General features: G+C 34.8%; 1 protein-coding gene across 4 annotated transcripts in view; it reads right to left on the minus strand.

The window, feature by feature from the left end:
- Positions 1-27,877, minus strand: part of RICTOR (RPTOR independent companion of MTOR complex 2) — a 78,308-nt gene that overhangs the window by 16,763 nt on the left and 33,668 nt on the right. For all 4 annotated transcript variants that reach the window (XM_035309127.1, XM_035309124.1, XM_035309125.1 and 1 more), the window contains 20 exons: positions 25,861-25,987; positions 24,879-25,048; positions 24,563-24,630; positions 23,213-23,280; positions 21,495-21,577; positions 20,353-20,440; positions 19,211-19,301; positions 19,017-19,083; positions 18,819-18,899; positions 15,694-15,794; positions 13,260-13,422; positions 12,894-12,995; positions 10,832-10,878; positions 8,453-8,588; positions 7,694-7,893; positions 6,940-7,066; positions 1,757-1,921; positions 1,238-1,314; positions 1,049-1,127; positions 50-159 (listed from right to left, as the gene is read on the minus strand). In XM_035309127.1, the coding sequence (XP_035165018.1) occupies positions 50-159; positions 1,049-1,127; positions 1,238-1,314; positions 1,757-1,921; positions 6,940-7,066; positions 7,694-7,893; positions 8,453-8,588; positions 10,832-10,878; positions 12,894-12,995; positions 13,260-13,422; positions 15,694-15,794; positions 18,819-18,899; positions 19,017-19,083; positions 19,211-19,301; positions 20,353-20,440; positions 21,495-21,577; positions 23,213-23,280; positions 24,563-24,630; positions 24,879-25,048; positions 25,861-25,987 (2,150 nt within the window). The remainder of the gene's footprint in view (positions 1-49; positions 160-1,048; positions 1,128-1,237; positions 1,315-1,756; positions 1,922-6,939; positions 7,067-7,693; positions 7,894-8,452; positions 8,589-10,831; positions 10,879-12,893; positions 12,996-13,259; positions 13,423-15,693; positions 15,795-18,818; positions 18,900-19,016; positions 19,084-19,210; positions 19,302-20,352; positions 20,441-21,494; positions 21,578-23,212; positions 23,281-24,562; positions 24,631-24,878; positions 25,049-25,860; positions 25,988-27,877) is intronic.

The following is a 27,877-nucleotide window of genomic DNA, read 5'->3' on the forward strand; positions in this document are numbered from 1 at the left end:
TACTCTTCATCTTTTTCAGATGAAGAAGATTCTTGTGGTGAGTGTTTACCTTTGATTGCTCCGACGAACATAGTTATCACCATCAACAGGTTTGCGATATGTTGTAAGTGCTTCATTAAGTTGTTCTTCAATCAACTCAACATACTTTAAGTTATATTCCTAAAATAATATAGACAAATGTTAACATTCTACATTTAGGTGGTTTATTTTTTACTGTAAGGTACTTTATAAGGAAGGAACAATTGAAGTGCTTAATGAAGGATGAATTTCTTTATAATTTGAATGCAGTGCTCACCAAAAGTACTGTACTTCATACATAGGATTTTGCAGTCAACAGTTGATTCCAAAATTACTTCAGAGAAAGTTAAAAATGGAAGGAAATATTTCATGTTTTACTTTAACCTGAAAAATCTCAGACCACCATGCATTTCAGTATTCTTAGAGAAGTAACAGCTTATAAATCAGTCAAAAAATTACCTAATGGCCCATAGGATTGTGACCTTTACAATATGTTTAACTACTACCTTAGAAAAATAAGCCCTTAAATTACAAAATGATGTACGACTACTGACTTTAGGCTGACAATTATGTATTTTTCTTAATGTGTCTTGTGTTTTCTACTTCCTAACTGCATATGCTAATTCTATCTTATGAGTTCTGGATTTAAGTTAATTAGCTACAGCTAGAGTTGACAGCTATCTTGAAAAGTAGTGTTCCTTTCCATACTTTTCTGGATAAGACCTTACAACTACCTATTTTGGAAATTCATTAAGTCACTACACCTTTAAGTATTTTCTGGAATATCAAACTATATAAAAGGTCTTGTCAAATGAAAAGCATGCATGTACATAGCAGCTATGCACCTCCAAGTCCATGTTAATATTTGTCAGCAAATTCCTAAGTCACTGAGGCAATAAATGCACTGGCAATAGATATACACCTATATGAATGCACAACAACATTATCTTTGACCTTCTCAAGCCTGTGTATTCAAACCCTTCCACCTCCTAATTTCAAGCTAATGCATACTTCTTATGCTTAGCATTACCTTTTGCCACTTTTCCATTTGTTTTGTTACATAACCTCTTTCATTTAGATATGAAAACCCCTTTGGAATGGAGAGAAACCTGTAAAGTAACATCAGACAATCAGCACCCCACATGAATCACGTAATTTGAATACAAACCAAATGCTTCATTTACACATTATGAAGTCAAACAGCGCATTCAACATTTACCTTAGGAGTAGAAGCAAACCTTTATCTCCAAGGTGAGAAAGAGCTGGTTTCATCTGGATAAGGGCATGAAGATTGGCCTAAAGTAATTAAAAATAAGTAATATCTGAACACTGTAACACTCTGAAAACTACAACAATTACAACAATCTGCAAGCAATGATGTAACAAGTTTATCACACAAAGAAGTGTGATAAACTAACTTCATCCTAATATTGTCCACTTTTGGTATCTGCCATTAGATATATATTCCCTTACAAAAAGTATGATTAAAATAGCTGAATTACTGTGAATTAATATTTAATAGTAAGCTTAATCCAAAAATCTACTTTTTCTTGTTATTAATAGTGTAGTTTGTAGACCCATGCTGAAATGACTATTATGAAGTAAATGAAGGATAACCAAGAAAACAAACCATCAGTAACTTCTTGGATGTTTTGCTGTGGTGGGGAGGGGTAAGGAACAGCTTAAACTAGCATACCACAAAGATTGAAAGGGAAAAGATGAGGGAAATGATGCTCACCTTGTCTTCACATGCCTCATCTAGAATATCAAGTGCTTCAGAAGAAATAGTTTTATTTTTATCATGTAACTGTGTCACCAGTAACTCAATCCCCCAGTTGCTGAAGAATTCTACATTTGCTCTCAGTAACACTCTTAGGTGTTTTGTTGCATACAGCCTGCAGCTCTGCAAAAGGCAAGAATTGAAAAAAAATAGCTAATGTAATTAATGATTTATCACTACTGAAAATACATTTTCAATGACCATATTTTACAGCAAGTGCGATTCATGCCTTATGCATTAAACTGTAATCTTTTAGATAACTGTATCTTATCAAACAGAAAATGCAAGTCTGAGATTAATCTGAACTGTATGTTCATTATTAAGATTCACTTGTCCAAGCTGATAGATTGATAGTTCTAGTAATTTTTAGAAATAGGTTTTCCCTATGGGACAGAAGAGTGACTGGTATAAATTGGACCACATTTCTATTTTTCCCTACCATGCTTGCTACATGTAAAGCAAGTACCATATTTTGAAAATGCTGTTTCAGAAATCCAGACCATAAATCTCAGAAAATGGCAAATATCACCCCTAACACCTAAAGGAGATTTATTTTCAAATTACTCTGCAGTTAATGGAACCACCCATGTAAATATGTCAGTACAATATTTCCATATCCCTTCTGGCATCTTAACCTCTCAGAATTGACTACTCCTCCCACCTCATAATTTCTGGAAGACACTTGTAGTTTTGCCAATTACAGTAGCTCAAACACACCATTTATACCTCTAAATTACAGTTAACATAGCTAATCTGGAATAATTAAAAGACTGTAGCATTTGCATAAAAAGAAGTTTTTAAGCTTTTATCTTCTGGGGACACGTACACCAGAAACTCTAAACGTAGGCATTTTGTCCATTTGGTACTGGCAGCATTCTTTACACCACACACTGCCAAAGTATTCTTCAACAGGTTAACATTTTGCTTTTTTTGTCAAGAAGTATTCAAAAAAATTTTCTCCTCAAAATCCCATCAATTCTATCACCACTATAATAATGCATGTGGCTGGGAAAGAGTTTAAGGAAGTAAATCATCAATATATGAAATTGTCTGTGGTAGATGCAGATGTGGGTACGTTTCTAGTTGCTAAGATGGTCTATTCTATTTGGAGTTTTCCTCTTTTAGATCAAAAAGACTGAAGTATTTCCTTATGAATTCCAGGAACTCCAAGCAGGTCAACTAATCAGGAAACAAAAATGCCCTAATGTATCATCTAATGTTCAAGAAGTAGCAAGAAGTCTGACTGTTTAAGAGGTTCAGGAAGTAATGTAGACAGGATTCTGATGGTATTGCAGTGTACAAAAAACAAGGATACTCTCATCCAGTGCAATATTAAACTCTAAATAGCAGAATTTAAGTCACCATACCTTCCAGCTATGAATTTGTTTGACATTACTATAGTTACAGACCTACTACAACTGACTGCACAACCAACCCTCATATAAGGATTATTGGCCAAAATCACTTCACATGTAAAAAAAGGTATATTTTAATTACATAAAGTGTCAGTGTCAGCCAGCTGTAAAGAGATACCCTATTCTTTTATATTTCAAAAGACTGCCAAAAAAATACATAGTTACATAGTCTCTGGTGTTTTCTTAGACAACAGTGCTAGATCAACATACCAATGACAGGCTGGTGAATTAAAGCATTAGAACTCAGTAGCCATAACACTTGCTGAGGCCATAAAAGAACACTGATGCAAGAAGATATCCATATATTTGGCAAGATAGATCCCTACCTTTAAAACTATTTAGGTCTGAGCTCCAAACTTTGAGTTCTTAAGTTTCTGAACTTGTAGAATATATCATAGCTTTCTCCAAGGAGTTCAAACTCTACATATATCAAGGTTCAGCATTAAATACTTAAGGTAATACCAGTAGATAGATCATGATCTATCACGTAATCATGTAATAGATCATAATCTATTACACTTCAGATCATGATTTCTGATCCTTACTGCAATCACAAACAGACCAGAGCTGAAATGTGTAAACCTGGAGCTTCAAAATCTCTCAACTTCTAAGGTGTTAGGGAGTGACATCTACCCTATTCAGGTGTAAAATACAAGTGTTTATTAACCCATTGTTCATTATGCCAAACTACTGATCAATGGAATTTGCATTTTCAGTTACCATCTCAACAGCAATGGTAGCTCCCCAACTGCTTTCTGGCTCTGTATACGCTCAGGACAGCATGTTCAGACAGTATCTGCACCCCATTTAAAGCTCATCTGCTAACAGCTAGTGATATCTGCAGAGTTTAATACCTTTGTTTGTTTGTTTTTCCCTTCCTAAGACTTAAAAAACATAGGTAAGTAGGTCATTATGGAATGCATGGTAGAAGATCAACAACCCAAAATTCTGGTGTAAGTACTGGATATTTTAAAGTGTCCCGAAAAATATCAAAATAGAAATAGTCATACCCTAAATATCACAATCAAGAAATCTTCCCCAAAAGCTAAAGCACAGATATTAATTCCCAATAAAACGCCAAAAAGTATCTGTATAACTGTATAACTCATTGAAGAGACTGAGACAGCATATCTGTACTTCTTTTTCCTAGTTGTTAACTAGCTGCATTTGGAAGCAACTGAAATGTTGGTGTCTTTTTCCCCCTTGCCTCACTTTTTTTTTTCCCCCTCTTCTTACATTATGGAAAAAATATCTTGGAGGTTGGTGGAGAGGACTAGACATCAGAAACTATTAACACAAAATCTCTTTTGAAACAGCTCAAAGAAGTTCTACAGCCTAAACTGCTCTCAACTAGCAGTCATTTAACAGAAGCTTACAAATCACAAAGACACAGTCCTCATGACATGTTAATTTCTATTTCCTTGCTCAGACTAGGCACAAAATATCCTTGGAAAAAAGGATATCAAAATTGTCACTTCATTAAAAGATTACTTAAAAATAGTCAGTAGGAATTCTCATCCTCTTCTTTCACCAAGGTATTCCTTTAACCCCAATTATCTGCATTACTTCCATATTCCTCTCTTTACCTATAACAATCAAAGCCTTTAGTAGCCTCTGAGAAACATCCTCGATTTCTTTCTCTCTGCTCTTTTTAAATACAGTGAGACTTTTAAAGCTAGTGTCTACCCTCTTATATCCACTCTAGAATACATTCTGCCTTGTCCAGTTGACAGAAGAACAGGTCTTCCGAAGTACTGGAAGTTATTTCCTAGTTATATTTAAACTTAGTAATTGTCTATTCCTTGATATCAATGCTTGCATGTCTTCTGTTACACCCAATTGAATTATCTTTTCTCTCAGTTTCTTGAACTTTTAGTTCAGGAAGTCTGTGTGTTATTTCCACTCATCTTTGATTCAAAAGTACACATCCCATTGCCTATTTTGAAACCACTCCCTCAATCCAAGGGGGATAGATTCTCGTCAGTTCCACCACAGTGATCTCAACTATTATCAAAACACTAGAAGCATAACATGTTTATTACTGCTAGAAATACACATTTCTGTTTATGAAAACAGTGCCTCCACAATTGGTTTAGGATGTTTGATGACCTAGACGTAGTGTTATACTTTGTTTACATATTTAAAGACTTTAATTTTCTTCATAAATGAGAGAAAATTCTGTTTGAATGACTTAATATCTTGAGCACAAATACAGTAAAATGTGTGAAGTCCACAGCAAGGTCAAGATCTACACCAACTAGGAGTTTCTTCTTTTCTGTAAATACAAAATGGAAAAACTTTTCTGAAGTTCAACAAGGCCATGTGCAAGGTTCTGCATCTGGACCAGGGCGATCCCAAGCACAAATGCAGGCTGGGTAGAGAATGGATTGAGAGCAGCTGTGAGGAGAAGGACCTGGAAGTTTTGGTGGATGAGAAGCTTGACATGAGCACATGGCCATGTGCTCTTGCAGCCCCAAAAGCCAACCATATTCTGGGCTACATCAAAAGAAGCATGGCTAGCCAGGTTAGGGAGGTGACTTTCCCTCTCTGCTCTGCTCTTGTGAGACCCCACCTAGAGTCTTGCATTCAGCTCTAGGGTCCCCAGCATAAGGAGGACATGGATGTATGTTGTGGTTTAACCCGGCTGGCAGCTAAACACCACACAGCCGTTCGCTCACCCTCCCCCCTCCCTCTCTGGGATGGGGGAGAGAAACGGGAAAGTGAAGCCTGTGAGTTGAGATAAAGACAGTTTATTAAGATAGAAAATAATAATGATAATAATAATAATATGTACAAACAAGTGATGCACAATGCAATTGCTCACCACCCGCTGACCGATGCCCAGCCCAACCCCGAGCAGCCGGCCCCCCCACCCCGGCTAGCCACCCCTATATATTGTTTAGCATGACGTCAGATGGTATGGAATACCCCTTTGGCCAGTTGGGGTCAGCTGTCCTGGGTTTGTCCCCTCCCAGCTTTTGCTGCACCCCCAGCCTGCCCGCTGGCAGGACAGAGTGAGGAGCTGAAAAGTCCTTGGTATAGTGTAAGCATTGCTCTGCAGCAATTAAAACATCAGCATGTTATCAGCACTCTTCTCATCCTAATCCAAAACATAGCACCCTACCAGCTACTAGGAGGGAAAAATAACTGTCCTAACTGAAACCAGGACAATGTACTAGAACAAGTCCAGAGGAGAGCCACAAAGATGATCAGAGGGCTGGAGCACGAGGACACCACGAGGACAGGCAGAGGGAGTTGGGATTGCTCCCCCTGGAGAAGAAGGCCCCAGGGAGACCTTAAAGCAACCTTCCAGTACCTAAATGAGGCTAACAGGAAAGCTGTCAGGGGATACAGTGATAGGGCATGGGGGAATGGCTTTAAACTAGAAGGGGGTAGGTGTAGATTAGATGTTAGGAGGAAATTCTTTACTCAGAGGGTGGTGAGGCACTGGAACGGGTTGCCCCACAAAGCTGTGAATGCCCAATCCCTGGAAGTGCTCAAGGCCAGGCTGGATGGGGCTTTGAGCAGCCTGGTGTAGTGGGAGGTATGGCAGGAGGTATGCCTATGGCAGGGGGCTTGGAATTAGATGATATTTAAAGTCCCTTCCAACCCAAACCATTCTGTGATTCTATGATATAAAAAAATCTTACAAACAAAGTCACACATCTTGAAAAAATAAATAAACACTTGCAAATAACAATGGTACAAAAATTGAATCAAACTTACATCAGTAGCTGCTGTCAGGATTTTAGAGAGGATGACTCTCGCTAAGCCATCTCTACTGTAATCCAAACTAGAAACAGTCAGTTTCAACAAGTGATCCTGGTTCTTCAAGGAACAAAGATTGAGAAGACTGTGGAAGGGAAAAAATAGAAAATATCAGTATTTGATTTTAGTTAAACCCAATTATTTACCCAGTCAACAATTTACACTGAAGTACTCTGAACAAATCTTTCATTTCTATAAATGCAGAAGAATACAAAGTAAGTTCTCACATGAAGTGGAATGACTTTAAACTGTTACATCTGTTACAGTCAAAGGGGGACAGAATAATGCACTAAACCACAAGGAAAAAAACAACTTTCAATTTGTAACTGCTCTGCAATAGTTGTCAGCACACTTGAATTAGTGATTTTGAGTACAAAAATAAATGTTCATGAAGCTTTGTAAACAATTCCTCAATCTAAAACACTGAAAAACTGGGGAGAGGTAGAAGAGTAGATGAGGGAAAGGTGTTTTCAGTTTGCTTTTACTTCTCACTTCTCTGGTCTATGATTCTATCAGAAAACAAAACAAAAAGAAGCCACTCCACATTGCCATTCACCAACAAAAAACTCCACAACTGGGAAGTTTCTACTTGAAACTAATCACAAGAATTTTGAAGTTTCCAACTTTATAGACAGTGGTCCTCATGCACAGTTTACAAGTTTCATAATGATTATACTTGTAAGCACAATTTGAACAGAATAAAAGCACTCACCACTGAAACACATTACATTTTTCAAGCATTTTGACTCCATGAGGGTGACAAGAAAGTGTACCAAAAAACAGAAAGTAGTGCTGACTAAGTGTATTTAGTAACCCATTATTTTGAAGACTGCGTTCAGGTTTCATTCCTGAAGAAGTGTTGAGCCAATGTACAATATCTTTAACTAATTCCTCCAAGTAACCTTGCCCATCCTAACAAAACAAAGAGCAACAGCATTTATTAGCAACAGAACGTGTACTTTTTTAAAATCAAAATCTGGCACTTTAAGTTATTTAAGCGTAAAAACAACACAGGTAAAAAAATAGAAGTGCTTATTGACAACAAATTCAGGCTAAAAAAGATTTCAAGGCAAATAAAACAAATTCAGCTTGGAAACATCTTAGGAGCAATTCTGTTTTTTCTAGGAAAAGGATTGTTCAATGACATTTTCTCCTGGTACTCTGGCCCAAGGCATATCACACAAGAAGAAAGAAGGTAAAAACTGACAGATAGACACAGCAAGAGTTTCAAAAAACAAAACAAAATCCAAGCTGCATTTAATAAAACTGCATTTAATAAAATCACTTACATCATTTACCTCCACAGTGTCTCATCAATTCACAATTAAGTTTTTTTTTCTTACTTATTCTGAAGATTTTAGGTTTAATACCCAAAGTCTACAGAAGTTTTTATTAAAATTAAAGTTTTTCCTTTAAGTGGCACACACCAGCTTATTCACTTTATCTCATCTTCTAGATGAAAATTTCTTACCTCTTCTGATTCAAGAAGAAATTCTGTAAACTGACAACCCACCACAGTGAGCTGCTTAGCCTTGGCATAGTCCAGATCCAGATTGGCATACAGTTTACTGCTAGGTTTGTAGAAATACAGTAATCTTCTTACAAACCTAACGAAAGTAAAAAGAATGTTATTTTTTCAGCAAGACAATGAATCCCTTAGAGTAAAAAATGATGGCAGCATTAAAAATATTTTATCATTAAATTAGCTTATTGGCAACAATTTTTTCACAAGTTATTAAAAGAGAGTAGGAGACATCAGTAATGAGTCTATCCAGACAATTTCAGAAATGTAGCTGTATTTTACATTATAAAGGTCTTTCTGTCATGATTTACAATAAGCACAGGAACTTAAAATCTGTGCTCTTGAAAAACATGGCTTCCTTCTCACTCATGTTTATAATTTATTCTGCTGTACTTTACCCTGTGGCAAGCTTCAAAGACTGTTCTATTTAGACTTTTAAAGAGCTAAAAGTGTCTATGTTACATGACTTTGCTTCAGCTACAATAGTTAGTATTACTGTGAAAAAATGTTATGTTCTGCCATATTTATTCAGCAACAGTAGTTCCATTCACCTCACTTAAGCATTTGAAACAATGCAGTGATAGCAACTGCAGACTGTCACTTTGACTTTCTGAAATTACACTCAACAATATAGCTTGAATACTGCATTGCAGAAATAACTCTTCAGCAGAGCTTTCCCCTGTCAATTCTTAGTCAAAAACCAAACGTATTTGTGCTTTAAAAGAGCACAATGTTTTGTCTGAAGTTAGATATGTCAAACATTAAGAAAACTTAACTGAAGCATTTTCTTTAGTTAAAGTAAACCACTGTTTGAAGTCCAATACAAGACTAACTATAAAGGACATCTGAGAGCTTCTTTAAATTCGTCAAATGAAGTGTAATTTATTTTCTTATTAGTGAAATAAGCATTATAGATATTAGCACACGCATTCATATGACTGTATTACATATGTGAGTGCATGTATATTTGCACATACACGTATATGTACAGTGCATTAACATTTCCCCCTGAAATGAAAGAATCTATACAAAAATACCTGTATTTTCACTTTAATAGCCGTAAGATCATCACAAAAACACTAACAGAAAAATAAGACCTTAAAAAAATCACGGTACAGAAGGACAGTTTATTTTATACCTCAAAAATACAATGTTGCAGAAAAAGCTTTATTATCAGCAGTAAAACTAGAAAGATTTGGGAGTATATTTTTAATTGAACATGAAGAACAGCACTTTACAGCTGTTAAAGCATGTAACCCACAATCCTACAGAAAGGATCAACCAAATGTAGAAGTTTAATACTAACTCAATCCTAGGTTTTCCAGTTTTCTCACTGAACAATACCTGAGTGCAGTAAAAACACAGCAAACTGTAATACTGTCCCAAGTAAGTAGGTAAAGGAGTGGAGATGGGTGGCACAGCCAGGACTACACTCATTTAGAGAAGAATATTAGAAAACCACCAAATTTGATAGGTAATTCCAGAACATATTAGCAACTGATATTCAGGTAAAGGTAAAACCTTACAAATGCAAAATTAAATTATGACTATGATTACACAATGGGAGTACCACTTATGCTGGGACCACTATACAAAAATAGCCCAATTACTTTTTAATAAAAAAAGTAAAATGGAGCAGCGTGAGCCTTTCAGGATGCGTTTTTGCTTTAGGTTTTTCCTCAAATCTCTGCAAACCAGATTTCCATGACTACCAATACAGAACTACTCTTCAAAATAGTTTATTTAAATCAAAACAGTTTGATGTACATGTTGAAAGTGACAAACTGGAACTAATTTATAACATGATTACCACACGTGCACAAATAGAAATGCCTTAATGCCAACAGACATGAAAGAAATCTGAGCTGTACTGTGCTGTTTTTTTTTTTCTTTTTTCTAATTTGCTTGTTTCAAGTCACACACACTTCCCTTGCCATTAATAGCAACTAGAAACAACTTTCTCTTAGGTTTTGAATGCTGCAATGGTACAACTGTACACTTACAGGCTTATTCTGCCAAAATTTGTCAAGTGTTGACATCAAACACTAATGTAATAAATGTCAGAAGTAATATTTTAAGATTTAGAATTAAATAGGGTTTGTGAAGCCTGTATTACTCTTGTTCGGTCATAAATATAAAATAACTTTAAGATGTAGTGATTTATTTAATGCAAAAAATATTACAACCTAATTATCTAAATTTTTGTTGCTCATCTCCACACTAAATTTTAGAAATGTGACATATCCAAGGAATAGCTTATTGCAATTATAAAAACGAGGCTTTCCAATTTTCTTTCTTCAAAGGAAGTCTACATAATTTTTTACATACCTGTGCAATTGTTCATCTTTATAGTTCCTTAGATTTACATTTGGCCACTAGAAAAACAGCAAATATAGGATTATATCAAACTTGTACATCAGTCCTTGATTAGTCACTAAAATTTACTCGTTTCTATTATATTCACCTTGTAGTTACAGATGTAAGTTTTTTGCGTCTAACATTAGCTACAAAAAAAAACTTATTTTATTGAAAAGCCCACACTTCTTGCTCCAGTAACTGTTTTAATTTTTCTAGAGGAGGAGTGGAAATGTCGCGAGCATGCTATGTGTACAAGTCCATAATTCTAATGAAAACAGCAAACTATGACATGCTAATGAAAAATAAACAACTTTGATCAGCTTCTTCTCACTAAATAAAAAAGAAATGTTGATACACATAATGGGAAAGTTGTGTTTTGGCTTTTTGTTTTTGTTTGCACTATTAATCTGGTTTATTTTAGAAATTACCATTCACTTAAGTACTGCTTATTTAAATGGTCTTTAAACTTTTCTGTTGATGGTTAGTCTTATTCCCTCCATCCTGACCATTACCACCCTTAATGTTATTTTAGCAGTTTAAACATCAAACTAAGCAAGTAAAAAGGCAGTAAGGGACCATATGAGAAGTAGTAGGGTGGTGGAAAGGCAATGCTCCATAGACGTAAGGCTGTGACAGAGTTGGGAGGAAGGAGGTGGCAATCTGAACACTGGAATCTGGTCCTGTTCATTCAGGGACTACAGATGGACAGCTCTGATAAACTATACAACATCAGTGTAAACTAAGATAAGATCAGGAGGAAGGGAAGTGGTTAGCATTTAACCAGAAAACTACTCAATCTGAAAGACAGAGACCCTAACTTTGAGGCAATTAAAACTGTTTGACAGGGCACTGTAAAATACCCTGGAGAGGAGACAGCAGGGAAACTGACAACTTGACCTAGAAGTTTTTCTGTTCTTACATTTTAGGATAAAAATTTTTCTTCATGGTCATCTACATAGAATTTCCATTATCGAAAAAACTATACAGGCTAACTAAACGTGAGATTCCAAGGAACAATTTCTTGAGAATATCTTTATTAATTAGTCAAAAATATTATCTCATTAATATAAATTTAGTAATATTACTGTAAAAAAAATGTAAAGGGCAAAATTCATTGGAGCAAGGCCATATATTGAGCTTTTAATAGCAGACAAATTCTTGCTTTCTCAATCAGTCCCTGAGAAAGCACAAAAACATTTTGTGCTTTGTTTTTGTTTGCTTGTTTTGTATATGTCTGTCATCATGAGTACTTTTTTCTACTTTTTCTTCTACTTACAACAACATAGTAAAGAAGACATTAAGAAAACATTACTTGGCAACAACAGAAGGAAAGCTTTGACACAGAAGCTATTTTGTCTCTAAGTCTATACTAAGTACTTAAAGTTTTATTACTCAAAGGAATTTTTCTGTTCAAAAAGAGACAGTCTCTTGAAAGCTGTGCATTAAATACACGTAAGATAAAGACGTCCCTATCAGAGGTATTTCCAGTTAGGAAGTGTTTCATACAGACAAGTTAACTTTGTAATGAACTTGATGATATGGGACTAATTTTATTAGTTCAAAACTTACAAGACCGTGAATTACTAAAGCTTTCATATGTGGCTTGGTCTACATGTTTTAAGACTGATCTATAATCTACCGCCAACTTAAACTTCAGCTCATGTTATATGAAAAAAAGCTGCTACAACACTGAACCAGTATTCTGCTTGGACTGAAGTCTGAAGTATTAGTAACTTTACAGTTATCATCTCATTCTATAAAGTCTATTTCTGTGCAAATAAAGTTATATAAATTTTATGTGCTTATTAATAAAACTGTGACAAAAAACTACAGTCAAATACACACAGTTTAAGGGTTGTAAACAAAGACTAACAACACTGATTAAATCCATAACATCCCAATTTTCTGAAATAGAACAAATTACAGCATATAGCATAGAATTAATTCTAGAAATCAAAGCTCATGTGTGAAAGGGAAACAGTTTTTTCAAACAATTCCATAAGAAATACTATCCTGCTCTACTTATGCTCACCTTCAATATGGTCCCTATCAGATTCCAATTCCACTCAAGGTTCTCTTTATGGTTGAGAACCTGGCTGTCTCTCAGATTCATTACAAGTGCTTCTTCTGTATCCTGGAACACATACATGAAAAGTTACATTAAGTTTCCTTGCATCATTGTTGTCTGTGTTGTCACATGATACACTTACTTTTCATGTAACAATCAAAAAGTAACTTGCATCTGTGAGTAAGTTGTATAGTTGTAGTACTGCATTATGTATCCAACAACAGGATATAAGTGACCAAATTATATGAGAAAGTAAAGCTGGGGGATGGGGTGGGATTTAAGTCTCCAAAATACATCAAATTAGTTTTGAAAGCTCAGCAATGGTAATACCTTTAAAATAAAGATGTCTTTCTGCACACGGTATTGATCTCTTTTTTGGTGTGTTGAGATTGATTTCTGAATAATATGATCTAAATGGAGGCTGTAAGGTTTAGGTCCTCTTTTCTTCATCTCATGAAAGCGTTTTAAGCAGTTCAGCGCAGCACTTGCTCGTCTGATTGGAAAAAAGACTATAATCAATATTTGACAACTGTTATCCAACTAAAAGAACTCCAGTACTACATACTGAGTTAAATAAGTGTAGCTCAAGAAAGAATTCACTAACAATTCTGAAGCCAAGAAAGAGACAATACCTTCCAGATTCAAGTTTTCAAACATCCATAAATTTCAGTCTTGTATTGAAATACATGAAATTATCTTTGAGAATTTATGGTACTGAAGAATGAGCCTTACTAACACCTTTTCTTCTACTCTGATATTACTGGTGTCCTTCAGACTTCACAGAAGAACAGAACAGTTCAGTTGAAAGGGACCTACATAGATAATCTGGAATATATTGCAAATTTTAAAGTTGATAAAGTATTTTAAAATGTCATTGTAGATCAACATTCTGCAGTATATGTTTGAGGGGGCTAGCTTTGACTTTTTCTAATTAAATATTTATTTTAGAGCTCTTTTCTCCCATGAAATCCAACCCTGAGGACACAGCAGAGTATTACAGTAGTATACTTCTTTCTCCATATACCTGAACAGCTTAGCAACACCACCTAAGAATATTCTCAGGAAAAGATATGTAACAAAAATGACAGCTGATGAGGGCAGGAACAGTTAACCTAAAAATGCTGCTAGCAGTAAACGCTGCCAAGCAAATAAATAATGAAGTATAAAAATTAGGAGGTAAGCCTGTCTTTCCTACAAACAAAAAAAAATAGGATAGGAAAATGTTTTCATTTTTATACTCCTTCAAATACATAAGTACCCATGAATTTGTTCACCTAAATTATATAAATTTAATATATGAAAAGGCTTACAGGTTTTCAGAGCATGAGACAATGCAGTGATCACAAAAAAAAAAGGGGTCCCCTAATATAACAAATACTACTGACAAAATATTTTTCTTTCAACAAAAACGACTTCTGTGTCTTCAAATATCAAAATCTTTTGGTGACATCAATCTTCAAAACCAGAAAAACAGACAGAAGCTTTCTGGAAGCAATCTGCAGCAGCATTTACCATTTTACAGCAGCAATTTAGAAAGATTTTGTAATTTATCACTGAAAACACAACAGAAGAAAATGTGAAGTTATGATATTTTATCAGAATACTGAACTGACAAGCCAGATCAAGAATGGCAAGAACGACCAGATTAATAAAAACATTTCCTATAACTTACTATATGAAGAAAAAACAAACAAACAAAAAAAAAGAATTTAAATAGTCTAAAAAGAAATAAAAATAAGAACCCTGAGTTGCAGGCACACATTTTAAAGAAACGGGAATCTTAAAAACTGACGTTCTTCAAGTAGCTTAAATGATGCTAAGTACCCAGGAGATGGCATTTTATGACATAGTACTTCAGAGGTTAAATTGCAAGCTTAGCAGATGTATAGAGAAATTCTTTAGAAGTAAAAAAAACATTTTCTAAAATGACAAAATTCAGACTTTTCTAGTTTAACAGGGAGTAAGAAGCTTCTATAAACATTCATTTCAAATCATTTGCCTACATACACCTCTTACTTGTGAGTTCCAAACAGTTCCTAATACTGTTTAACAACATGCCACTGCAGTATGCTGCACTACATTATACAAAATTTGTTCATTCTTATATTTCAGTGGAATTTAAAAGAACTCCAAAAATTAACAATGCAAACTTCAATAAAGAAAGCAGGAGAAAGTTTTAAACAAAGGTACTGCTGCACAATGACAATTTTCTGCTGAAGAAAAAGGATCCATGAAACAGAGCCATACCTATTTTATATTTTTACTATTGCTCACACCTACAATGATTCATTGATTTAGTGAATTACTATTTAATTACCTATAGATAAGCAAAAGCTGAAGAGAAGAATTGGCACAAGCATTCTTAGGTTAGAAGGTTTAGTTGTATCAAAATGTCAAAAAAGAAATGTGAAACAATAGAGATGTTAAATAAACAGAACATGATTCAGATGTTGTTTGGTCAAACAGCAGCTTATACTCCATTTAGGAAAATTACATAGGAAAAATATTTCAGCATACGTGGAAGTGTTCTGAAAAAACTATGAAAACTTCCTAAATTTCTAAGCTGTATAGTAATATGCTTCTGGAATCTTACTAGAGAAAGTTTCTAGTGCATGAGACAAAGAGCATTTCTATGTGGATGCATTTGTATTTAAATAAAGACAACAATGATTTCAACCAACAGAAAGCTTGTAATGTTGGTTTTCATTCAATTGCAGGGAAAAACCACGAATTTTAGCTTTTTAGTACAACTTGGAATTCTTACAGTCTTTTCTCTTTCATGATGTCAAAAGATGCTGCCATGTTCATTAGCGTTGGTAAGCAGTGCAGGTGATGACTGTGAGAATGAGGAAGGATTGTGTTTGCCTAAACAACAAAAAAAAGACTGGTTAGAATAACCTACTGCAACGTTTTCAGCCATCTTGTAAGGATCAGAATTTGTAGAACCTATTATTTTTCACTGTACCTTCACAAATGAATGAAAACACGTACGTATTTTGCATAACATCACAGCAATAATTAAACATACCATTTTGAATATTTTTATCTATTTAATCAATCCACACAATCTAGTGTAATGAAAGATTTTATGACTTGGAGCCTTTTTTTTCCTTTAATAGTTTTTGAAGTGGTAGCATGCAGAAATGTGCATAACAGTCATCCTTACATTGTATGTACAAAAAATACATATAATAGTACTGATATATATCTATATTTATGTGAAAATCAAAAACAATTCAAGCTGATAACGTCCATTCAATATATGTAACTACCAATGATTCTACACACACAAAAGAATTATCTGATGAACCAAGTTACAAATATATATACAAATATTTTTGAAAACTATGAAGAATAATGAAGATAAAAGGGTTACTTCAATTTCTTAAAAGTACAAATATCTGTTCAATATTTTGATAGCCATTTCAGACTAATCACCTCTTCATAAATCCAAAAAAAATTCCTGTGCTTTGCAGCAAACCATGAACTGAAGCCACAGTTCATCTAGTCAATCCTGCACAAAAGCACTCCAGAAACCAACAAAAACAGCATATGCTAATCCATACTCCTCTGTTTAAGCTACATAGTATTCATGAATACTCAATAAATTGTGCCAGTTATTTAAAGAAAAATATATCTGAAAAGACTGAAGAAAGATTTGTTCTGGTTTTGACCCATGATGCTCAGGTGAGGTATTGTAAATCACTGTGAGAATAACTAACACTGTATTTGAAAACACTGGTCTTGTTTTCTGCAGTATTAAGAGCAGGCCAATCCTGTACCACTGAAATGAATCAATTTGAAGTTATGGACTATGTATGATAACTTAAATTTTGTAAGACAAAGCTTATTTTGCTATCTTACCATCTCTTCTGGAGTAGCATGATTATTTGGAAAAAAGACAAACCAATCCCCAAGAAACCTAATCAAAAAGTACTCCAATACAGGTAATATTCTTGCTGGCAGGAAAAAACATGAAAATGAAGGAACTGTTTGTCAAGTAAGGTAAATCATATCACATTCCCTCACGGGTCTGTCTTGGGAGCAGTGCTTTTCAGTATCTTCAGTGACACAGACAATGCAATTGAGTGCACTGTCAGCAAATTTGCAGTCAACACCAAACTGAGTGGTACAGTTGATAGAAAAGGAGGAAGAGATACAATTCAAAAGGACCGGACAGGCTGGAGAAGAGGGCTCATGTGAACCTAATGAGGTTCAACAAGTCCAACTGCAAGGTGCTGTCCCTGGGTCAGGGCAATCCCAGACATGAGCACAGACTGGGAGAAGAACCCATTGAGAGCAGCCCTGCAGAGAAATACCTGGGGGCTCTGGTGGACAAAAAGCTCGACATGAGCCAGCAGTGTGTGCTTGCAGCCCAGAAGGCCAACTGCGTCCTGGGCTGCACCAACAGAGGGGTGGGCAGCAGGTGGAGGGAGGGGATTGTGCCCCTCTGCTCTGCCCTCGTGAGGCCCCACCTGGAGTGCTTCGTCTAGAGCAGGGGCTCCCAGCACAAGAGGGATGTGGGGCAGTTAGAGTGGGTCCAGAGGAGGACCACGAGGATGATCAGAGTGCTGGAGCACCTCTCCTGTGAAGAAAGTCAGAGAGCTGGGGGTGTTCAGCCTGAAGAAGAGAAGGCTCCTGGGAGACCTCACTGCAGCCTTTCAATACTTAAAGGGGTCTTATAAAAAGGACGTACAAGGACTCTTTACTCAGGTAGATAACGTAAGGACAATGGGGAGTGGTTTAAAGATAAAAGAGGACAGATTTAGACTAGGCATTAGGAGAAAATTCTTCTCTGTAAGGGTAGTTTGGCATTTACACAGGTTGCCCTGTGAAGCTGTGGATGCCCCATCCCTGGCAGTGCTCAAGGCCAGGCTGGATGGGGCTTTGGCCAACCTAATCTAGTGGGAGGTGTCCCTGCCCATGGCAGGGGAGTTGGAACTAGCTGATCTTTAAGGTTCCTACCAACCCAGGCCATTCTATGATTCTATGAATTCACATGACTAAGAGCTCCTCAGCAGGCTCAAAATTAGCCCTTGAATATATGTGAAAAAAACATCAACGTGAAAAAAAAATTAGGTTAAGTTCTGTTTCTCAAGCAGTTTTTTTTTTTTTTTTTCATTTTTAGAGGGAAGCAGGGGATGGGGGATGTTTGTTTGGTTGCTTTTGATCAGGAACAGTCTAGCACAACCTGAGCAAGACAAATACAGTAAAATAAAAATTCCTTCTCCTCTCCAACTGCTGAAGTAAGCATAAATCCTGTCAGTGTGGAATGGTAAATACTTTAATCTTGTTGGGATGCAGCATAAAGTAAAAGGAGAAGCAACTGTAAAACATGTTAGAGAGAAGGAGGAGGCATGAAGCAAGATTCCTTCAAGCTTCTCTGTGCCATGCAGAGGATATCAATAGCAATGCTGAAAGATCACTTCAAGCTGGGAGTCACTTGAATACAATATGAAATGCCCCAGCTGTTTCATCTGCCAGTTTCATCTGCCCAGTCTGTGAGACAGAATGTTAAGAATGCTGCCAAAGCTACCATCACTCAAAGAAAAGCAAAAATCAGCAGTAGACTCTTCCCAAACACAGTTAACAGGTGAGTGAGTTTCATGGATTCCAGCTTAAACATATAACTGAATATTGAGGTAAGGAGAACTGGTGAGAATTTTAGAGCTGGGGATCAACTGCCTTCCCATCACATCATGCTGTTTTTAATAACAAAATGTCATACGGTGTAATACAAAATAACCCATTATTTTTATGCAAAGTGGATGTCTGAAGTTCCTAGAAAATTCAAAGCTATTGAATTACTATTCATAATAACATTTTGAAAAATAACTATTTCCATTGAACTACTCATACTACTTATTCTCATCAAGAAGGCTTACTTACCATGTGCAAAAGTTCTCCTAAAAGGATAGTTGCTCTAACAGATACATGGTCATCACTACTTGTGATCACTTCAACCAGACCCTTCAAAAAAGTTTAAAAAATAACATTTAAAGTAGGATGTATGTAATGTGTCTTATTTAAATGTTTATAGGATGGAAATAGCAAGCATCTATTCATACTTAAAAGTCAATTAATTACCTCTAGAAGTCCATTGGTGATAAAAGCTGAGAGTACTAAAGCCAAGTAATTATCCATGAGATCAGGCCTGAGAGGAAAAAAAAAGTATGTAAACAGTTTAGAAAATACATTTATTTTATTATTTCTAAAGGAGAAAAACAATTATTGTCAACAACAAATATCAACAGTTTAGACTGAGTTCATGAAATGCCCACCTTGACCTGGCTCTGTGCGGTAATATAGTTTTAGCTTCAGCAGCTACAAAGCCATCAGAGAGTCTCCAGCAGTCCTGAAACCTGCTTGGATCTGTAACAACAAAAATATATGTATAAATATATATATAAAAGCAATAAATATGTATATGAAAACAATGAACAGTGTTACTTATAACCCTGGATTTCAGTGTTATTTTAATTGTAGTCTGTGGGTAAATAGCCTGTGTGTCAACAGCTGTTTCTTCAAGCTTCACATTAGAGAAAATTTTAGTTCAGAAGGAATCTCCCAGAAGTCATCTAAACCACAGTCCTGCACAAAGCGATGCTAACTTCAAAGCTAGGAAAAAGGACTTTATCAACCAAAATAATAAAGCTTCCAATTCCTAAACACAAACTTGTTTAATAGAAATCATAACACCTATCATTTTAAAAATTTACATCCACATGTAGCAAAGTCACAAGTCTGCAACAAAGAATAACTTAAAAATAAGTGAAACAAGGATTAAGCTTTTATAATCAAACCATGACACACATTTATAACCAGTTTGAATAATGCTGGACAGACTTGCTCCTTTCAGTCTCATGCTTCTGTGAAACAAAGTAGAGGATACTCTTAAGGTTTAAAAAGCAATAATTCTAAACATAAAAGATTAAACTCTACTAAATATAGACATGAAAACATATATTTGCCCTAGGAAAAGTCTGCTGAATTGCAGAGGAGATAATTAGAAGATACACAATATATAGAAAAAGAAAATGTAATACATTTTATGTGACATTCACCATCACTTCCATGCTACCAATGCTTTTAATACTCCAAAGATGACTAATTTCTGGTATTGTACACAGTTTTGTGTAAATGTTCCATTATGCTCCACTACTGCTTTCAACAAACAAATTATATAGTAAGGATATCATAAAAAGTTATACTAGTAGCTTGATCACTGCTGAACTGTTGGTAAGAGATTTTAAACAGGATTTCTGAATACCCAATGAATTCAGTGATGAAGCAGTTAATATACTGAAACAGTTAATACAGCCAATCAGATGACGTAATTTGCAACAGAGGAAACAGTAAAGTGTTCAAATTTCTATGAGTTTAACAGACAGAATTCCTGTGTGATCTAGTCCTAAATACTCACCTACACTGAGAAGTGCCTCAATAAATTCTTCGGCAACAACAGGGAGAGGAAGACGAAATATGTCATAGAGAACCTCAAGTAGACCTCTCTATCAGAAAAAAAAACAACATCACAAAACAGCCAGTTTATAGATTTTAAAATGGTCTTTTTGTTCATTATTTAAAAAAAGAACTTGAAATTCATTTCTGTGGCATAATAAAATTGGTATCTATTTTGAGATTTCTTTACATGCTTATTTTAATATATAAGGGAGTCTGGATAAGAGAAGTTGGGAAGGGGCTTGCTCACTTTAAAATTGTGCTGCATTGTAACTGTGAACCCTACAGACATTTAGGCTACTTTGATTACTTTAATTTTTTTTTTTTGACCAGTCACTGCTGTGACCATCAACTTTTTGTCTTAAGCAGTAATTGGGAAGAAACTTTCATTTACCTAAAATTCAATGCTTTAAACTCATAACTACAGCTACCATGAGTTTTGACCACAGGTCAAAGCAAAAAAAAGAATTTATGCACTATTGATCGAGTCTGAGTCCATGCAAGTGATGGACTTTCATAATGCCCGCTCTCTGCTTCTAGTAATTATCAGCAGACTGGAGACTTCTACCATACAAAGTACAAACAAGAACCTAAAGAACCTAAAACCATGAACAACAGCTGAAAGCATTTCACTGTACATTAATGCATTTTTAATTTCATTTAAATTACAATGCAACTCTAGAGTTAATTCAGAATCTACATAAAATGATAAAAAGGAACTTAAAAACTAAACTAAATAAAAAAAACCTTCATTTACTCCCATATTCTATAATCAATTTCACTGCCAAAAATATTTGAGTATATACAAATCTTTTATTACTTCCCCATGTCTTTTACTTTTTGCTCCTCCATCCTCTCCTGTCAGACATACAGGGTGTGCTTTGATTCACACTTAATGGACACAGAAAGAACGAGTAGCTTATTTAAGATCAAACAGGAAATTTATACAAGAATTACACACTCGAATTTGGGGGCCAAATAAACTTGAGGCTAGTAGTCTCTGAATTGGAAACTGTGTTTAGACCACTACATTTTGAAAATATGTAATTCATGTTAAGACATCCAATAGTATTCCTATTCCAGTGCTAAATATTTATCACCTACCCGTATTTCCATATTTGGTATACAGAGTACCCCAATAAGAGACTGAATCCCAGAATTCCCAGGTTTGCACAGACTGATAATACCTAGAGAAAACATTAAACACATAATAATCAAACAAGAATAGCATTAGGCACACTGTTAAATTTAATTTCTGGTTTGACTGCAAGTACAAATGACGAAAATATTTTTCACCTTTGTGTGTCACCACAAAACAATGTTTAATGAAACTAATTGTACAATTGTTCCCTCACTAGGGAACTGTAGCTACTTTTGCCCTTTCTACTGTGAGCAGAATTTAAGTTATTAATTTGCATTGAAGAAATGGCAGAAAAGACAAAATTGCAAATAAAGATTCATTCTTAAAAACGAAAGCTTTAGGTAAAACTGAGCACTTTCTGTATCAAAAACTGTATCTTAACTTAACCAATTATTTAGTTCTTTTTAACCTCCAGTGAAATCTAAACAGCAAGTTGGAATATAGCATATTGGAATAATATTCCAAGCATAATTGGAATAATATTCCCTATCCATCATTTTAAATCATCTTTACACAAATAAGAAGGACTTGTCTCCATAGTTTTCAACACTTGATATTTTTTCATGGAATCTTGCAGCCTCTCTTGTAATTTGCTCCTTTTATACTGTATTTCACTCAATGAGTTTAATATTATAATATTAAAAGGGCAAACACTCATTCTTTTTAAATGTTGTAGAATACCACCTGACGCTAACTATTACACTGATTTTTAAGGCTCAATTTAAGGCTCACTCTAAAAGTACCACTGCAAGTAATGTATTCCAAGACAATTGCTTCTTCAGTCACTCGACCTTTTCAGGCTTACGGCATTAGTTCTAAGCATCTGAATTTGGGAAGATGCAGCAACATGCCTAAGAGAAACTGGTTCTTAGAATTTTCAAACTTGTCCAACTCTCCAAACTTCCTCCCCAATCATTTGAGAACGAGACACTTTTGAAGGACACCTGGATGTTACATTAAGCTTACTGATCCTTTCCAGACTGTTAAAAAATAATACAAGTAGTCTTAAAAATCAGAAAAGCTTTCTATAATTTTTGAATCTTTTCTATGTATAAACTGTAAAGAGCCTATCCAAAACGTTGGTAGGTAGTCGTATCGTCTGATTAGTTTGTGAGACATTGACTTGACTAGAAGAATGAGAAATCCCCTGAGGCATTTTTCACATTAGGTACTGTAATATTATGGGGAAGGGCATAGGAAATGCAAAAGCTCACTTGATTTCATTTAGAAATGTTTTCTACATTAAAAAAAAAAATCAAAAAATAGTTCCATACTGGAATTTATCTTCAACTACAACACTTGGTAAAAGCAGGTGCTAATGAAACTTTTCTACTGAAAATTCTTTGTATAAACAAATTTATTATTCACACTGGCAGAACTATCTTAAAGGCAAATTCTTATGATATCATGCTATTTTCAACATCCTTTCACCAATCAAATAGCAAGTACCACCATCAAAATATAGCTGACATGGTATTCTATACTGAATATAAAGCTGCAGCTTATTGGTAAAGAAAACTATGTACATGTCCTCTAATTTGACGATATCAAAACATATTTTGGTACCATTATAGGAAAGTAGTGATAGAAAAACCAAGAGAAATAATGTAGCTGTAGCTAAATAAACCATTCTATTACACTGAAAAGTCCTTGCCAGTTATTCAACTTAAAGAAATCTTACCTGCCCATGAACGAAATGCTGCCACTATCCCCATTTTGCTAGCTAGGAATCGTGCTTCCCTGTCCTCTCTGTCATAAAACAAATACCACAATACACAGTTAATTACTGTAAAATAGTGTTATTAATACAGCAAGTAAAAAATAGTTATGAAATTTTTCGATGGGGGACAAAATCGAGAGTAAGAAAAATCTTATGCCTATTTTTATGTATATATATTTATGCAATATGCACACACAAAGATTAGAGTTTTTAAGCATTGATACTATTTCTTTTCAGCGGAGTTTCTACAGCAGGAGGATCACAAAATAGATACCTATATTTGGCCTATCAGATCAGTCACTCTGAAGACAGAGAGACTACAGTAGAAGCCTAAGGATTTGGACACTGATTCAGTTACACTGACCTAAGCATCTATTGACATTTGATTATTATAAAACAGGGAAAAAGAAAAAACATTAAGTCAATAGAGATGAGGTCTCTACCTACACAAAGAAGTTGTCAAATATGAGACCAGGCTATATACTCAGGGCTTTATCAAGTCAGTTCTCAGAAACTCTCAAGGATGAAGGCTACAGGACTTCTCTTGGACAGCCAGTTTCAATGCTTAACTAGCCTCACAGAAATTTGTTTTTCTTACATCAAATCGGAACTTTTATTTTCCTTACTTTTTCCTTCTGTTTCATGCCCTCACACCATGCACCAACATGAAGGGTCAGACTACATCTTCTTGAAAACCACTGCATGGCATTAGACCCAAAACTGGATGCAGTGTTTTACCTGAGTTTCAGCACAGAAAATAAAAGACAAAAAAAACACAGCCCTCTGGATGTCAGGGATGCCCTTGATTCTAACAGTTATTTCCCCAGTTTGTTATCATCTGCAAAACTCACAAGAGTGCACTCTATCCCATCCTCCAGGTTATTCATAAAGACATCACACAGGACAGGCTTCAGGCTAAAACCCTATGGTGCTCCACTTTTTACTGGATCCCACATAGTACAATACCTTATCTACTAACCTCTGAGTCTGGCCAAATATGAAACTAGCACTAATATACTCCCATTTGGGATATTTAAAGTAACACAAAAAGGAACCTATACCTGAAGAAAGTTGGTTGTATATATATAAATATTAATTGAAATAAGTGTAATGGGGGAGGGAAGAAGAGTAAATCTAATTTCCCTTTTAAATCTTAAATTCCTAACAATGTTTTAGGAAGTTGCATTCTAACCAGCTACTTCATATAGTTTAGTGTTCATTACTGTTATTTTGTCACTTTGGAAAGGAAAATAGTTTAATTATAGTTACATGAATGCAACTAGTAGCACAAGTAACAGCAGTAACACTTACTTGAGCTGTCCTTCTGCTGTGTCTGGATTATGCCTGTAGTGAAAATCTGTGTAAGGAGCTAAAATTCGCTAAACAAATAAAAAAAAGACATGCATTACTTTCACATAAGAATATAGTTAATGGGTTTTGCCCTTTAATCAGTCCCACTTCGATTTGTCAGATTATTTCTTCTTCATAAATCATTAAGCTCTTTGCCTGAAATGTTGCATTTTAAGAATTTGGCATTAACAATGTGAAATCTGAAGTAAAAATTAAACATTTTCATTAACAATACAATGTTTAATTTCTGTCACTAAATAAGTAAAACTGAACCCACCTCTAATTCTACATCTGCTCGCACATATTGTCGGGTCTTTGGATGATTAATGAGGTGTAAAACTGTAGTTATCAGAGCCTCATTTATTCGGCTTAGCTGACAATCGATCACATTTTTCAAGATGGTACTTAAACCACCCCGAAGAGCCACCACCTCAGGATTCTGAAGTGCTAAATGACAAAAAAAAAATTAATTTCAATATGTGATATGAAAGAAAACATTTCAAGACTTTCAGTATGGAAAATGGGTCTGTTTAGTATATGTATCTTTTTCTTCCTGAATATTGCTGAAGCACACAGAAGGCTTTTAATGGAACTGACCAACATTAGCAATGACTTATGATTTTAGATTAATTTATCAACTAAAATTCTGGTCAGGAAGTTACCATTGTACAGCAATTTCTCAGCTTATTTCCAACGCAACTTCCATACAGCAGAGCCCATATTGTTTCACACTGGCTGATATAAAACTGAGAATACTTAAAATCAGCACCAACATAGGGATTTAGTATAGATCACTGTTCAAGTAACTTTTACATGGACACATACTGATTTCTGAAAGACAGCTAATCACAGTATCCTTTGTTAAAAAAAAAAAAATAGTTCTCTGAACACTGGTACATTTGATAGCACTTCATGTATGGAGCTCTCACGAGATCCAATACATTCATTTTTAGAAACATCAGCTCTAGCAAGGCAGTATTAAGGTAACACAAAAATTGGCAAGTGTTGAAGTACAGCACAGTACTTGAAATCTTCAGGTACTTAACATTTTTAGTTTAAGTTCAAATGGTTGTTTTACATCAACCTAATGACAAAGTTTATGAAACATATTTACAACACTTAACATCTGATTCAATAGTTATTAAGCAAATTCCCTTTATTATATGAAAAATCTAATATAAACCCCCAGAAGAGAATTCCTTAAAAAGGAATGAGCACACCCATGTGAAGTTTTCTTAGTTAGATTCCAGTTATCTTACCTAGTTCACAGATAATGGCTATACATGCTCGAACCATTCTGTCTCTTTCTTGAAGACCATCATTTCCAACTGCTATCAAAGAATTAGTAATAGAGCTGGGGAACAATGAAGCATTCACAGTGATCATCTGCCAAAAATGAAAGAAAAACCCTCTGGTTTCTTCGTAATTCTCTAAACATACTCACAGATTCACCAGCCTTCTGTTTCCTAGATAACACCAGACAAACCATTTTATAAATTAACTTGGCTATATCCTAGGAATACTAAAACTATTTCTATTGCTCTTGAAACTGTTTAACTTATTTTGGCTTTATCTTCCTGCTTCTGTTTTTAATATTTTTACTTTGTTACTTACTATGATAAAATAATAAAGCTGACCACTGCAGACATAACCATTGCTGTCTTTTTCACATCTATTCCAAGAATTTCTTTATCAACAGAGAACTCTATCCATTGTCAAAAAGTAGTCTACATGCTCTTCTAAAAGAAGAATTTATACTGCACCAAATTCTTCAACATCTATTCAATTTTAATTAAACTTGGCTTAATTAGCCAAGACTGAAATACCATGTTTTATAGGGACTTTCATGAGTGAAGAGACAGTCACGGACTACAGAAAAGGATAGTCTAAACTAAAGCTGCTGCTACATTATTTGGATTCACCTCCGAATCCTCTTGTGTAGTACCTGATGTTAAAACTGCCACATAATTAAGCTTTACTATAAATTATATTGGTATGTCATAAACCCTACAGATCTTAAACATCTGTTTTCATCTTTGCTTTTTAGTTTAAGACCTGTTTTCATAAATCAACAGTCATTAAAGCAAGAAAAAAAAACACAATAAATTTGGGATGTAATAAAGGAGTCAATGTTCCTTTGCACTACTGAAGAACTGTGCCATGGAGAACTTCAGCTGCTAGTTTAAGATAATCAGAATTTAAACAAGATTAAGGAGCAAGACTATATGAACACAATAATAATAATAAAAAAACTCCCTAGCCCAAATAGTCTTTGTATTCAAAGTCTTAAGTAGATATTTCCTCACATTTTTCAGTTTGATAAAATTAAATATGCATATCTCCTGCATACTATGGAACATGAATATTTACTGAAGTTAAACAGACATATTACCAAGGGGAAATATTTCATTTTTTATCTGACTGTTTTAAAAGGGAACAACATAATGTTATAGCCTACCCAACCACATCATATTTTCTACTAATAAAAAAGTAAGATGTCAAAAAAATGCTCCAAAATGCTTGCATCTAAACACATTTGCAAGCTTGTTTTCTAAAGGTTTTATTTAATATCATTTCATTTCCAACAAAGCTAGGCATATCTGCATTACTTTCCCAAAATTGTTTTGTCTTACACTCATTTTACAGCTCCCTTAGATGTCTTACAGACTTGCTCAAGCCAAAGGAGATTAAACATTCCTCCTCCTTTGCAATGTTCAAGTGAGAAGAGACAAACCATTATGACAAATATTTGACACTTTAACAAGTTTATTTTTAAGACATGTTTTTGAGAAACTTCTTGTCAAACATAAAGTTATTACCCACAAAACAGGAAGCCTTAAGATAGGACTCTAAAGAAAACCCATACTCTTCCCCACCCACACAGTCTTTCATTTTTACAACAGCAAAAAGTATTGAAGAAAAATAATTAGCAATAGAATGGGTGTACTAATCCACTCTTTCTACTGACATTTACATGTAATTAGCATGAGGACACAAGGAGCATCTTAAGGATGTTTTACTGTGGGAGGGTTTTTTTGGTTTTAAGAGATGAAGGAGAAAGATTGATACTCAATTTCAGGTGCTTTAGTAAACATAAGTTTTGCGTTTGTTTTCATTCTGCTCTATGCACTTAAATACAATTTTAAAGACAAAGTGCAAGAGATGCAAGGTATAATATATGCTTATATATATATATAAGCGTGTATGATGAAGTCTGTAACAAAGACAGTGAAGTAAGTCTTTAAAGATTCATTAATAAAAAAGAATAGAAGGAAG

This window comes from Oxyura jamaicensis, chromosome Z (assembly GCF_011077185.1).
Source record: "Oxyura jamaicensis isolate SHBP4307 breed ruddy duck chromosome Z, BPBGC_Ojam_1.0, whole genome shotgun sequence".
Classification (NCBI taxonomy): domain Eukaryota; kingdom Metazoa; phylum Chordata; class Aves; order Anseriformes; family Anatidae; genus Oxyura; species Oxyura jamaicensis.